Genomic DNA, 15,084 nt, shown 5'->3' on the forward strand with positions numbered 1-15,084 from the left:
GCACAAAGCTCGGGTAGCGCTAGCACCAAAGGTAGTGCTACACATCGGTCACCAGACTTACCCGATCCCGGCGGAGTGACAATTGTTGGGTTGAGTACTACTCTAACTCGACTGTTAGGGACGCTGCAGCGCGCACAACCGCCGAAGGGAATGCGAGGCCCCGCTGCAGTGAAAATTGGCCGGAAGAGCCGAGACTGGGAACGGCCAGTAGGGTCCTCCAGGAGGGGATCTGGAGGGGTAACCAAACAAGTTGGATCAACAAAACTGAGAATTGGCACTTGGAATGTCGGATCCTTGAAAGGGAAGATGACTGAACTCGCTGCGAAGGCTAAAGAACACCAACTAAACATACTCTGTGTCCAAGAAACTAAATTTGTCTGCAAAGACGCAAGAGTGATCCCATTGAATAGAGCAGGAGCAAGAGAAGATTCATACAGGCTCTGGCTCAACGGGGATTCAGCCTCCCGGAATGGTGTGGGTATATACGTCGACCAGGCCCTCAGAAAAGGAGTGTTCGATGTACATAGAGCTGGTGACCGTTTAATTATGGTCAAAATCCTACTAGGCGGAACAAATTTGAATGTTATTAGTGCATGTGCCCCCCAGGAGAGAGCCCCAAAGGACGAGAAAATATCCTTTTGGGAAGCCCTAGAAGGTCTCGTGAGGAGTGTACCACTGAACGAGAAATTGTTTGTAGGAGGCGATCTGAATGGGAACGTGGGATCAGATTTCGCACCCGGGGAGGAAAGGGTACACGGAAGGCTTGGTTACGATACTAGAAACCACCCGGGATAAACCATCATGGATTTCGCGGTATCGGCGGATCTTGCAGTAACAAATACGTTTTTCACAAAGCGCCGGGACCAACTGGCGACCTACGTGAGTGGAGGCAACTCCACCTAGATAGACTTTATCCTCTGCAGGAGAGAGGACCTAAAGTATTGTTTGGACTGCAAGACGATACCTGGTGCCGGTTTCGGTTTCATTCACCAGCATAAACTTCTGGTGGCTGTTTTCCGCCTCAAAGGTAAACCACCCCGGCGTTACGGCCAAAGAGAGTACCGGATAAAGTGGTGGACCCTTAAGGGTGAAAAGGCCCTAACCTTCAGGGAACGTGCCCAGGCCGAAGGGGTGCTCATAACTGATGGGGACGTAAACACAATGTGGAAAGATACCACGTCTCGCATCAGGAAGCTCGCAGGCGAAGTTTTCGGCGTCTCGCGCGGAAACGGGCTGGGACACAGAGCTGCGTGGTGGTGGTGCCCGGAAGTTCAAGCGGCTATCACCGCCAAGAGCGAGTGCCACAAAGCTTTCTGCCATAGTAAAAGCGAGGAAGATTGGCAGAAATACAAGGAGGCCAATTCCAGGGCAAAGCGGGAGGTACGAACCGCTAGAGATAAAGCTACCGAGGGGCTTTACCGCAGACTAAACACGAGGGAAGGTAGCTCGGAAATATATAAGCTGGCCAGTCGCGTTCAAAAAAACAGACTGGACCTTGACCAATTCAAGTGTATCAGGAACGAAGACAATCGTCTCCTGATCAGAGATGGGGACATTAAGGATCGGTGGAGAACTTACTTCGATAAGCTCTATAACGAAGGGAGTGATATCCCTGTGTTGGAGGCAGGCATCACACCTGCCAAGAACAACGCCGTGGTCCAGAGTTTCCATGTGAGTGAGGTAAAGCTGGCTCTGAAACAGTCTCTAGGAGGAAAAGCCCTTGGCCCAGATAATATTCCTTTCGAAGTCTGGAAAATCCTGGGAGATATGGGTGTGGAATGGCTCACCACACTATTCAACGGTATCCTTGAACACAACAAGATGCCGGATGAATGGAGAAAAAGAGTGATTGTCCCAGTCTTCAAGAAAAAGGGGGATATACAGAGTTGCTCAAATTATAGAGGAATAAAACTAATGAGCCACTCAATGAAGACTTGGGAACGAGTAGTCAATCAACGCTTACGGGGTCTGACTTCTGTCAGTACCAACCAGTTTGGATTCATGCCGGGAAGATCAGCAACTGAAGCTATTTTCCTAGCAAGAACACTCCTAGAGACCTACCGAGCCCAGTAAAAAGACCTCCACTTACTCTTTATAGATCTCGAGAAAGATTATGATAGAATCCCTCGTGAAGTCATATGGCAGGCGCTGGCGGAAAAGAACGTACCCGACAAGTACATTGTCCTCATCCAGGATATGTACGAAGGTGCAAGCTCCTCGGTAAGAACCATTGGTGGATTGTCCAACGAGTTTCCAATTAAAATTGGACTCCACCAAGGATCAGCCTTAAGCCCCTATATCTTCGTACTGGTCATAGACCAGATTACGAAGGATATTCAGGGGGAATTGCCCTGGACCATGCTCTTTGTGGACGACGTGGCCCTGATCGGAGAGAGCAAGTCGGATGTCGAATCACGTCTGGAGACATGGAGAAAATCCCTTGAAACAAAGGGCTTCAGACTGAGCCGATCTAAGACAGAGTACTTGAAATGCCCCTTCAGTACAGAAGTAGCAGACGACGGCGACGTCTTGCTGGCAGGTCAAGTGGTCCCCAAAAAAGACTCTTTCCGGTACCTGGGATCATCCCTGCAGAGTAACGGAGAAATCGACCTCGATGTCCGGCAGCGCATCCAGATAGGATGGACTAGATGGCGACAGGCAGTCGGTCTCCTTTGCGACAAAAAGATACCTCCTAAACTTAAAGGAAATTTTCACAAAACGGTGGTCAGACCTGCAATGCTATATGGTGCGGAGTGCTGGGTGACCAGAGATGAACACTGTAGGAACCTGCACTCTGCGGAAATGCGCATGCTCCGGTGGACATGCGGTGTCACTCGTCATGATAGAATAAGGAACGAGGACATACGTAACACACTCGGAGTTGCACAAATCACAGAGGTGGTACGCAACCGACGCCTGTGATGGTTCGGACGTCTAGTACAGAACGGCTTGCGTCCAATACATGAAGGAATTAAGAACATAAGAAACATACAACCAGGGAGGTCAAAAGTCGGTCGGCCAAAGAAGATTTGGGAAGACTCTGTTCGCGAGGACCTAGGAAAGATACCATTGTCGCCAGACATCGTGTTCGATAAGAAAGCATGGAAAATCGCAATCCATGTGAAGGAACCCTGAGGCGCTCACTAAGGCCCCTTGTACCTCGGCTCCAGATGTTAGTGCACACGTTAACCCAAGTTCGATGCCCCCTTAGACTTCGGATCTCGGTCCTTAGTCAGTCCTTACTAGTCGCGGTAAGCGTCGATGGGGTAAACACTAAGCCCAGAAGGGGCCAAGGATTAAATTGTCCTTGGTGCCAACAACGCACTGGGTTCGTATTCGACTCGCGCGTTCGCTAACTGTCCTCTAGGAGGGAATCGACGGACTGAGCCAAAGGGTAGCAATCCCATGAAGTGTGCGTAGATACGAAGTCAAGCATTGTGAGACACTTCAGGTGGGATACATCTTGTTCCCCAGACATCAAGATCTCCGCTTCTCCGTACATCTACGACGATACAGGGACCTACATTGGCCAGCCCAACACAATCTTCATCTACGGAACCAAGCAAGTCAGATCGGATACTGTTGATGGCCGGGACGGAACAGCGGCTCGATGGATTAAGCCTGGGCGGCTGTCCCGAACTGGACATCACCGGTCAGGCGGGATGTACGGGGTAGGGGTGTCATCGGGGAAGCGGACTAAAGCGGAGTATAAAAAACGAGAAGGAAAGCCGAACTATCGGCATCGAGAAGGGTCGAGCGAAGAGTGTTCCCCTTGGCAACAAGGACGCTTAGGCGGTCCGCCCACACCGGCGGGACATCAAATGTTTGCGGCATTCACGGTCTAAACGGTGCGATTAGCTCACGCCCAAAACCACCCAACCCGAACAAAGGGAATAAAGGGTCATTTTCACTATGCAGTCTCACATGCATACAAAGCAACAGAATTGACGTGTTGTGCATTTATACATATAGACACAAACAACTCTAAAACCAAATCTATTGTAAAAGGCTTCTCTATTCACATAAATAATTATAAGAAAAGAAGCAGAAGGTCAAGAAAGAGAGACATCCTATATCACTTCAGTCAGCAGCAGGCTTACAAAAGGTGAAAAATAGGTTAAAATCTGCTGATTTTGATAAAGTGGAGGAGATAACCTTCAAGTTGGTTTTCGAATTGATATCGTCCACAAAATATCTGAATCTGACTGCACTGTGATCTTCTCTTGCATCACGATATTCGATGTACTTATTAATCCACCAAATTTCATCTCAGTATTATCTGTAAATGGAACAATTTTGGGGAAAACATCAGACTTTGCACCATAAAGGCTTAGAATTCAAGCTTACAAACAGAGTAACAGTCAGGTGCTGAACATATACAGAACAACTTAATGACAGGATAACAACAATGCATAAAAATATATAAGACGGCCTATGATGAATGAAATAAACTTACCAAGATCCCATTGCAACCCAGAAGTTGTCGCTTTTGCAGAGGCTGTAGCGATAGGGATGAGCCCACAATGTGGGCCTTCAAGAGATGACAAGATATTGATCTCATGGCGATGGGTCTTTGGAAGAAGTTGGATAAGGCAGTCATCAGATATAAGTACTATCCGGATGTTTGAGAAATTACAGAGAACATTGATGTTTCCAATCTCATGATCGAATCTCCCCCCAAGCGCTCCAGCAACAAGAATGCATAGCTGCAAAATAAAGAATCTTCAAAGACTGCAATGCAGAACCACATGATACATGTTTTCAGTACTTATGATGACCACTTTATTGAGCTATATAGTCTCTCAAAACTGACTATGATTGCACAATAAAAGCTATTAACAGAGAAAGGATGGTCAAATTGATTCAGTCATTGGATTGTTGAATCTCCATCGAGTTCGATGGCACATGGGGACTATTCTAGACTATCCTTTCTTGGTACTCATCCTTGCAGTTCTTCTTTTTCTCTCATATGCCAAGATTGGCCAGCACAAGACAGGAAAATCAACCATGCAATGAGATTATCCTTCAAGATCAATTCCGGTGTAAGCAAATGTTACCGAATCAGGATGACCACTAAAAAATGCTGAACTACATCTGACAAACTACTCCACGGTGCAAAGAAAAACACATCCAGATAGCTCGAATCACTAGATTGTTCAGATAATCACTTGATCACTAGAAATGTAAGCCGAAACAAACACTAGATTACTCAGATCACTAGAGTGACATTTGACACCTATTAACTAAGAGATACAAACACCTGACTAGGTAATGACAGGTTCGAAATAGCCAATAAGCTGAATGTAAGTTCTGGTGAATACACAATTTGCAAGTCAAGGTCGTATCCACTACCCCCACATCCTCTTATTACATACCTATAACCAAGTAAGCCGAGAAAATCCCACAGATACAGTTCAATAAAAATCTATACTTCCACCTAGATAATGCAACTACGAGTTCATTTAGCATTCCATGATTTTACTTAACAGCGATCAGATTCAATCAACAAAGACAAGCATTTGACGTACATCAGATTTATCCACATCGGGAATAGTATCCCGAATAAATGATACACACTTGTGTAGATCCGTGGTATCCTGATCCTGCGATTCGTCCACAATTTGGGATCCCTAAAACACATCAAAACATAAGCATCCCCAAAACCAAATTTTAACTCTTGAAACACAATTAAAGATGGCTTACCAAATTTGCATAAAAGTCTTTAACTTCAGTTCTAATGGAATCCATATCCCCTTTAATGACATCCGGTTTATACCTGTTCATCCATATTCATCAATTATAGTAAAAAAAAAAAACACAAGTTTTCATTCAAAATCAGTGAGATAAATAATATAAAGATTTACAAAACCTGTTTCTAACAAGAAGAGGATCTTGTTGTGGAAATAATAGAGGCATTTCATCAAACACTCTATTTGCTCCACCATCAGCACATAAACATAACTTTGCTGCTCAAGAGAAAAAAAAAAACCAGACTTCATACAAAGTTTTAAGAATCCCTAACCTCAAAAAAGCGTAAGAATGAAGCACACAGGAAAAAATCAACGAGCGTAAGAAACAGAGTAGCAGAGGACGTACTCACCATGGTTCCATAAGAGAGGTGTAAATTTGGGGAGAGGTTGATTAAGGAGTATGAGAGCATAAGTTTTGTTATCTTCTGAAGATGAAGGAGGGATAGAAGGAAGAAGGAACGATGAACAATGAGACATTAACTCCATGGTGTTGCTCCTGAAAGAGATTTTTTTTGCTGGGGAATTTGGTTTTGACGAAGGGAGATGATTAGAGACCGTTGCTTTATATTTGGACGTGGACTTTTGGCTGAGAGGGACAACAACGTTACTTGTTGTCATAAATTCTGGACACGCCTTGTAGCCCTTAACCACTCTTTTTAGAAGATGCCGATTATGCTAAAGGTGAGGCATCTTCATTGGATAGGACATTCGAATGCAGTACTATGATTTGGAGCTTACTGAATTTAGACTTGCAGAGTTATGGAGAAACACATGATCACATGTTGTGCTCGCACTATTTTGAATTGAGACGGTGGTTTGTGTAGGCCGTAGTAGAGGGACGGAGCTAAGTGCATCCTAGGGGTGGCCCCCGGCACCCCCTGTTTTTTGATAATTCATTAAACATCCCTTGATGTTCTTGTTATTTGGAAGAAAATCCCTTAATAAGCCCTCCTAAAATATATGTTTTGCACATTAGCCTCCTTGTGAAAGATTTCTGGCTCCGTCCTGGTAGTGGTGCTTTCGATTGAATGTCCCGACAAAATAAAATTGAGTATATGGCGAGGCCATATCCAAGGTTAAAATCTTACTTTTCTTCTTTATAAATAAAAATTTGTAATAGCGCTTATATTACATATCTACAGCAACAACCAGTTTGCTTGGTTTTTTAAATCTGGAGCTAATTAGGCTACTTGTATGATTGGGTTTTTCTAACTAGCAATCTGCATCTGACTCGGTCCTTGACACGACATGAGTTGGATGTCAGATCGTTTATTTTTTAGTTTTGGTCTGACTCACTCGTTATATAAGTTATAATCCATGATTCGGACTCGTTGTGCCAGGAAACAGAATAGGACTAACTCAGTGGACCAAACCATTAATTCGCGTAATCGGTTCCATGAGCAAACTATTTGAACATGTACATAACTCTTATCATTAATTTTTTCAAAGATATCCTTGATACTCAAGGTGATCCCAGGTCCGAAAAATTGAAAAGCATTTAATTATTTTCATAATATATGTTTTAATTACCAGCAATTAAAGCATATCCTCTGGAAAATATTAATAGTTAATGTGCTAGGCTGATAATATGAGTTTTCTATAAGAGTTTTCGGAAATATAGTTTGGTAATTAATTGGAAATAGGAAAACCGAAATTAGGTACTTTAATGTGAATATCTTGAGAATATTTTTGGTTTTGGAATTTCCTTGTAGTCTAAACAACCTTGGTGTATAAATATTTGAGTTTGTATTTCTTGCAACCTACCCTAAGAGTCAGGCAAATTTTATACTTGTTGTTTCTGGTGGAGCCATTAGAGCTGCGCACGAACCCGATCTACCCGACCAACCAGCCCGAACCGACCTCAAAAATCCCGAACCAAACTGAATCCAAGACATTCAATAGTTCTGAACGATAATTGTGTTAGGAAACCGATCTGTTTCTGGTGCCACATAGTTGTATATATATACCGAGCGACCCTATCAATAACCGACCCAGTCACTGCTACACATTAATCTGTAATCAATAATACCTTTCGATATTGGTTATAACCCTGGATATTTTTTTACATACATATAGAGTGAAGACGTATATTTCTTTTCAGAAAAATTCCTCTTTAATAGAGGAGGCGAGCGGCAGACAAAGATCCTCAACTTATCCGTCTTCTTCTTCAGTTAAGTTCCAATTCTTCATTCTTTTTTTGGTATACCACTACCTATTTCACCCCCGGAAGCATTCAACCACACCTTCAGGGACGGAGAGAAGTAGGTGCAAGTGGGGTCGCTTGCACCCACTAGAATTTGTATTTCAGTGAGAATGTGGCTGGGTTTTTTGCAATTATAATGTCCTTTGGGTGCAAATTTCTGTGGAAAAATCGAATTTTAAGTTAGAGTTTTATTTGATAACATAGTTGTAGGTGAAGTTGAACTAACGAACAGTAATAGTCAGTCTCAAGTTAGTTATGCATATTTGATCCAAAGGTTTACTGCAAATAAACCTTGTATGTGAAGTTGAACGAGCAGTAGTAGTTAATCTCTTACGGTAAGTAATAATGGTGTTTGTATGTCTGGCTTGTTATATAAAGGGATGAAATCTTCAAGTTATTCTGGCAATTATGTTGTTTTTTTTTTGGCTCTTGGCATCAATGTGCATCATTTTTTTTGCCGAAATTGGTGTGTATTCAAAATGGGATTAATGGTGTTGTGGAGAAAGTGGTAACTTACGCCATACGAGCTTCTATATTACTTCAAATGTAGCTTAAATATGGATAAGAAAAAAGTTGAATCTCGGGGAAAAAAAAATATGACCCCATAGTGTCAGAGCACTGCTCGGTCGAACTCGTATGCGTTGTTATCTCAAGCATGTTTGTCAATATTAGTGATCAAAACTATAAGTCTTGATTACTAGTCTACTATTAGCTAAGTCTCGGACTAGGATAGCAAGTGTAGTTGAGCTCTAGACTCCATGGCGATCATCATACAAAGACAAAGAACTACTTAAGGAACTGGTGGAACTTCATCGACTAAAAGGTATCTGGAGACTTAAACTTATCTATCACTCAAAAGTCTATCTACTCTATCTCCTATCTTGAGACAAAAGTCGTATTGCTATATAGACTATGATTATACACATTTGCTATTTCGAGTCGAGTTTATCTCGCTTATCTATTTCTCGAAATATGTGTTGGTAAGCTTTTGCTTTGGCCAAGTTCATCTTTACGAGTGATGAAAGTCATATTAGCTTTGACGAAAAATAGCTTGTGAACAACAACTATATAACGTCCTATAAGAATGTTTTGATGATTGAAATGAGAGTTTAGAATATAACCTTGAAAGGATATGAACATTGTGTGATAACTCATATGTGTGTAAGTCCTTATTCTTTGAACCAAAGTATGCATACTTTTCTGATCAGGAAAACCGGAAGTAAAGTCCGCGTACCAGTACGCGCACTGTCGGAAGTTCACATCCCGTGAATTTCTGATGGAGTTTGTGAACTTAAAACAAACTTATTCCGGGTGCTTAAGTCCGCGTACTTAAGTGGGTTAGTTTCTAAAACGATTATTCGTGAACTTAAACTTATATAAACTAAGGAATACATACTTGCAAATCGTGGCTAAAAAGTTCACGAATTGATTCGAGTGAATCAAATCGTTTTTGCTTCTATTGTGTCTTATATACTTCTATGAGATCTAAGCAATTGAACAACTCTCTAACTTGAGTCATTTAAACTAGTTATGGTTAAGATGAATATGGTTGATATCAAAGTGCTCATATGGCTAACCATTTGGTTAACTACTGTTGAACCAACTAAATGTACATGTTTGGGTACGATTACAAAAACCTTGATAAGCGTGCATTTCATTTCATTTTTGTATAACAAGCTAAGTTCGATCTAACGGTTGAAAGATATTAGCTTGAATTTAATCAGGTTTTCATCTAACGGTGAATATTGAATGCTTTGTTACTAAGCTAACATTGATTGCAAACCCTAATTTGAAAGACTATATAAAGGAGAACTCTAGCAACTGGGAAACCTAATCCCTACACCTCCTGTGTGATACTAGCTGTATTAGCTAGAGTCGATTCTCCTTTAACCTTAGTTTTCTATCGAGACCTTGTAGGTTAACGACTTGAAGACTTCATTGGGATTGTGAATCCAGACACAACTATTTTCTTTGTAATTGCGTGATTTGATCTTGTTGTTTCTATCGTATTTGAGTACAATCTTAAGATTGGCTTGAGATTAATTTTTTCGATAGGCAAGATAGAAAGTAGTCACAAACACTTTTGTTACATCGTTTGTGATTCCACAATATCTTGTTTCGCCAGTCGATTAAGATTATTGTGAGGTGATTGATAATTCTAGGTTGTTCTTTGGAAACATAAGTCTAGGTTATCAATTGGTTCCTATTCACCTTGATTTATCAAAAGACGGAACAAAAACTCGTAGGTATTTTTGTGGGGGGCAGATTTATCTATTACCATAGACTTTTCTGTGTGATACATTTATTAAAGTATTCGACTTTGGGTCGTAGCAACTCTTAGTTGTGGGTGAGATCAGCTAAGGGAATAAAGTGCGTGGTATCCTGCTGGGATCAGAGACATAAGGAGCGCAACTGTACCTTGGATCAGTGTGAGATTGATTGGGGTTCAACTACAGTCCAGACCGAAGTTATTTTGTAGTAGGATAGTGTCTGTAGCGGCTTAATACAGTGTGTGTTCAATTTGGACTAGGTCCCGGGGTTTTTATGCTTTTTCGGTTTCCTCGTTAACAAAACTTCTGGTGTCTGTGTTATTTCTTTTCCGTATTATATTTTGTTGTATAATTGAAATATCACAGGTTGTGCGTTGAATCGATCAATTGGGAAATCCAACCTTTGGTTGTTGATTGAAATTGATTGATCCTTGAACATTGGTTTTTGGTACCGTTCAAGTGATTTCTCTTTTATTCAATTAGATTCACAGATTCCTATTTGTTTGAGTAAGTATTGAATCAAGAAAGTGAGATATAACTCTTTCATATACTTTTAATAAGATTGACTCTGACTGTCTAGTTGATTCTCTTAAAAGTATATTGGAGTTTGTCCATACAGATTTCTAAGTGAAATATTGGGTGTGGCTGTTAGACCCCCGCTTTTTCAATTGGTATCAGAGCAGGCAAACACGTTTAAAGACCTTATAAGTCTGTGTTTGTAGCGATCTGACTCTATGGACAGGAATTCTATATCCATAAACGTACCACCAGTCTTTGATGGATCAAACTACTTATGGTGTAAAATCGTTATGCGTGATTTTCTTCAAGCTCGTGATTTTCAAACATGGGTACGTGTTGTTAATGGCTATGATCCTCCGGTTAATACAGAAGGCGATGTATCTATACCTAAGGATATTGGTAGATATAGTCCGGAAGAAATCCTTGCTGCAAAGCAAAACTCTATCGGCTTAAATGCTATCATACATGCCATTACCCCAGATCTTCAGTACCATGTGACTATGTACACAAAGTCTAAAGAAGCCTGGGATATATTAGAAACTGTATTTGAAGGAAATACCAGTGAGACAGAAGCTAGGATTCAAAACCTAGATTCTGATTGGGAAAACCTTCGTATGGCATATGAAGAAACATTTGATGAGTTTAATCACAAAATGTCTGAAATTGTTAATACATCTTTTGCATTGGGTAAAACTGTTCCTGAAAAGGACATTGTGATGAAAATTCTCAGATCGCTTCCATCTAGATACGACTCTAAGAAGTATGCCATCGTTGAGGGAAATGATCTTGATACTCTTTCCAGAAATTGCCTAGCTGGAAAGCTGAAAATTTTCTATCTTGAACTTAAACAAAGAGAGAAGTGTCACCTGTTCAGCAACCATGTTGCTGCGTCTGACAGTAAGTCTCGACATCCTAAATTGATTGATAAAAGGAATGAGAATTGCTTTAATTCAACTCTGTTACTGTATATATAACAGCTTAAGAAAACTCTTAGACATAGCAAAAGAAAGTCTCAAAAGAAGGCTGAGTTAATCAATAAAAAGGTCCAGAAAAAATATGTTAGCGAAACTTGTTTCAAGTGCTATAGAAGTGTCCATGATACTTCTCAAAGTCCTGATACGGAGTTGAGTGAGATAACTAAAGAATGGATGGATACTCTTGACTATTGTCCTGATGATGATATCCTTGATGGTTATCTTAATCTTTTTGCTGATAATCACCTCTGTCCTCCTAACAGTCCTGATTATTCCATGATAAACAATCTTACTTCTCCAGAAGTACTCCAACTGGAAAAGAAAGTCTTAATTGAAAAGGTTGAAGATCTGGAATGCCAACTGTCTAATTTAAAATCGGAGATGATCAGTTGAAATCGTGATTCTTATAAGACATGTCGAACTTCTTCGATTATGCCTATTAAAAATTGTCAGCAAATTCCTCCTGATTCTATATCATCCTTAAGTAATAGACACATTTTTGTGTCTAAGTTGTCCTCAAATTTCTGTATTGTTGGTACTCGATTTCGTACTTATTATGGTGTTTTATGTGTTTGTAGGTATTTTTTGGGAAATAAACATTTTTGGAAATTTCAGCTCAAAAAGTTGTTCGAGGCACCCTCGGAGGACATATGCTAAGCGGACTCCAAGTTTGGATAAGGGGCACCCTCATTCTCAGCACCCACGGCTATGTGTATCCCAAATTCATCTTTAGCACCCATCTTGCTTATTTGAATTTTGGTTTTGGCGGGAAAAGGAGTTATTTGCCTGGCGGATTAGGGTTGGATTTTTGGGCGTGCTAGAAGGAGACTCAATGGCTCGGATTTGCTGGGATGACGTGACTGGACTTAAGAGCTTCTCCAATGGTGGTTGTGTGTGTTTCCTATGTGGCAATGAAAATAAGACATCCTCATTCTAATTTTTCCTTAAATTTAGGGTGAGAAAATAGTTCATCCCCAATGATGTTGTTTGTGATTTTTTATGGATTAAATGAATTTTTTATTTTTAGTAAATGTTAGATTTTATTAGAGCTAAAAAGAGTTATTTAATATATTAGAATTAATTTTAGTTAACAAAAGCTTACTAGGATAGCTTGACATTTTCAAGGTGAATGTCAAGTTTTAGACATTCACCTTGACAATGTATAAAAAAAATAAGCCATGTCATCTTCACATTGATTTAACAAGTTGGGGTTGGAGACAAATTTTAGGAAAATGGATGTCTATCCTATGTGGACTTAGACATTTATCTTCACATACATTCCATTGAAGAAGCTCTAACAGGCAGGATATGGTTGATTTCATTGGATAAAATTGGCTAAATTCTCGGTGAGAAGAAAACAGAGGAGCACGTTATCGATGGAAATATTCACGGGATTTGCATGAGTTGGAGAGAGTCTTGTGCATGCTGGGAATATTCCAACAACCATTTGGGTCGTGACAGAGATAAATAAGGAGAATTTGCAGTTGTATAACGCGTGCAGGAGCAGAAAAGGGAAAGAATATTTTCCCGTGTCTGGCAGAGTTATTGAGAATTATCATGGAGTTATTACAGCGATTCTTAAGCCTTGTTGAGTATATAAAGAGTGTTCAGAGGTCATAGAAGGGTTACGGAGTGATTTGGGAGATAACAGAGCAAAGAAACGAGAGTTCGAAAATCTGTTGCTGCTGCCATTGAAGAAAGCTCGAAGAACATAAGACGCCTGGTGACAGTCGTTTACGCTACAGTGACAGTGACACCTCTGTTGTATCGTTCTTTGTAACAGTTGGTTTGTAACAAATATAATTGTTACAAACCCGGTTTTTCATCATTTCTCCCTTATTAATCATTTGTAAACCATTTTTGAGCACAAATAAATTCTTTGAGAGGGTTTTCAACATGATGAGTTGCTAAGTACTCAGTGATCAAGGCCAAGGAGGAAACTATTCACTCATGCTAGATTGGTAATCTCTTTTACAATTTTATTAATTATTTATTTTATTTAATTCACTAGGATCAACATAAAGATAAAATTGGTTTTCTTAATTAGTTGTGAATCAATTCGATGTGTTATGCTTAGAATCAATTCTTTGATAATTCATGCTTAGGGATTACAATTTAATATTTGGACACCTTAAAGATTAATAGTGAATTAACAAGAAAAGTGCTTAATAATATTTCTTGAAATATCATTATAAACCAATCAACTAGAAGGAATAGTGGAATCCGAAGCCTTGATCTATTTTAATATCTTGAAATCAAATTTTGAATTAAGTTTTGTTTATTGTTAAGTTTCATTAAGTCTAAATTTTATTGCTTTCACAACTCTCAACGAACTTATTACTACAACATCATTGAAAATAACCATCAATTTTTGGCGCCGCCGACGCAGACTTGTCTTTAGGCTAGAGTTTTTAGATTTTTTTTTTTAGGTTTTTTTTCTTAAGTTTTGTTTGTTCTACTTTACGATTTTGGGTTTTTGTCTTTGCATTACAGATTTTGGAATTTGGATCAAAAGAAAAAAAAATCCAAAGCTTTTGGTGAATACTTAAAGATTTGGAGTCAAAGACAAAGCGAAAAGAGCGAAGGAAAAGAAAAAAAAAATAGAGTTTATTTTATTTATTTAGATTGTATTAGGATATCTTATATTGTTGTAATTTTCTTTTTCTTTTGCACTTTATTTTTGAACTTTGGACTTTAAACTTTGTGACATTAATTTTTTTTAAACCCTACGGAAAGGTAGTTTTAAATATAAATTGTTTGTAGAGAAGGACGACGATTACGATATCGCCTCGGATTCTCGGGTTCGTACATGACATAGGAGTCGTGGCCCGAGTCGACTTTAGAGGTTCATCCCCCGTCTGGAACGGGAGATAAGTTTATCTAAACACCCGCGAATCCCCTGTCAGTGGGTTTACTGTATTCCTTCGTTTGCATATATGTTGAGGAATTGAAAACGGCTGCTTTAATTTCCTAGTAAAGGGCAAGGACTGGCCATACAAGATAAGGGTTCGAATTTCATCACCGTTCTCTTCTTGCCCGCCTTAGGAAAACCATACTTAACGCGAACCTAAGCCTTAAAATTTGGAATAGAACGAGACCGATATGGTAACGAGCTTAATAGGAAAGTCGTTCGAAAAATATTGGTTACTCTTTTAAGCATACTTTGAAGTTCATGTTGGTTTCTGTAAGTTGAATGCACCGCCTTGTAATGCCGGTGAGGCCTTGGATATCAAAGCTCAACGCAGCTTCCCTCGTCTCTATTCAACTTACTTTAACTCGAATTGATTCCACAGAGGTTTTCTCAAATTGTAATGAATTCCTTTTCGAAATAATATAAGTTGGTCTAGAAACAATCTAAGTGGAGCCAT

The 15,084-nt window shown here is 39.9% G+C and overlaps 1 protein-coding gene across 1 annotated transcript; it reads right to left on the reverse strand.

Moving 5' to 3' along the window:
* Positions 1-3,890: 3,890 nt before the first annotated feature.
* Positions 3,891-6,429, reverse strand: LOC113303507 (thiamine pyrophosphokinase 1-like). The gene is made up of 6 exons (XM_026552546.1): positions 6,101-6,429; positions 5,870-5,966; positions 5,704-5,776; positions 5,529-5,630; positions 4,457-4,706; positions 3,891-4,279 (listed from the first exon to the last, which is right to left on the reverse strand). Exons 1-6 carry the CDS (start codon positions 6,366-6,368, stop codon positions 4,158-4,160), a joined length of 912 nt encoding a protein of 303 aa, XP_026408331.1. The 5' UTR covers positions 6,369-6,429; the 3' UTR covers positions 3,891-4,157.
* Between the last annotated feature and the right edge of the window lie 8,655 nt (positions 6,430-15,084).

The sequence above is a fragment of the Papaver somniferum genome, chromosome 8 (genome assembly GCF_003573695.1).
Source record: "Papaver somniferum cultivar HN1 chromosome 8, ASM357369v1, whole genome shotgun sequence".
In the NCBI taxonomy this organism is placed as follows: Eukaryota; Viridiplantae; Streptophyta; class Magnoliopsida; order Ranunculales; family Papaveraceae; genus Papaver; species Papaver somniferum.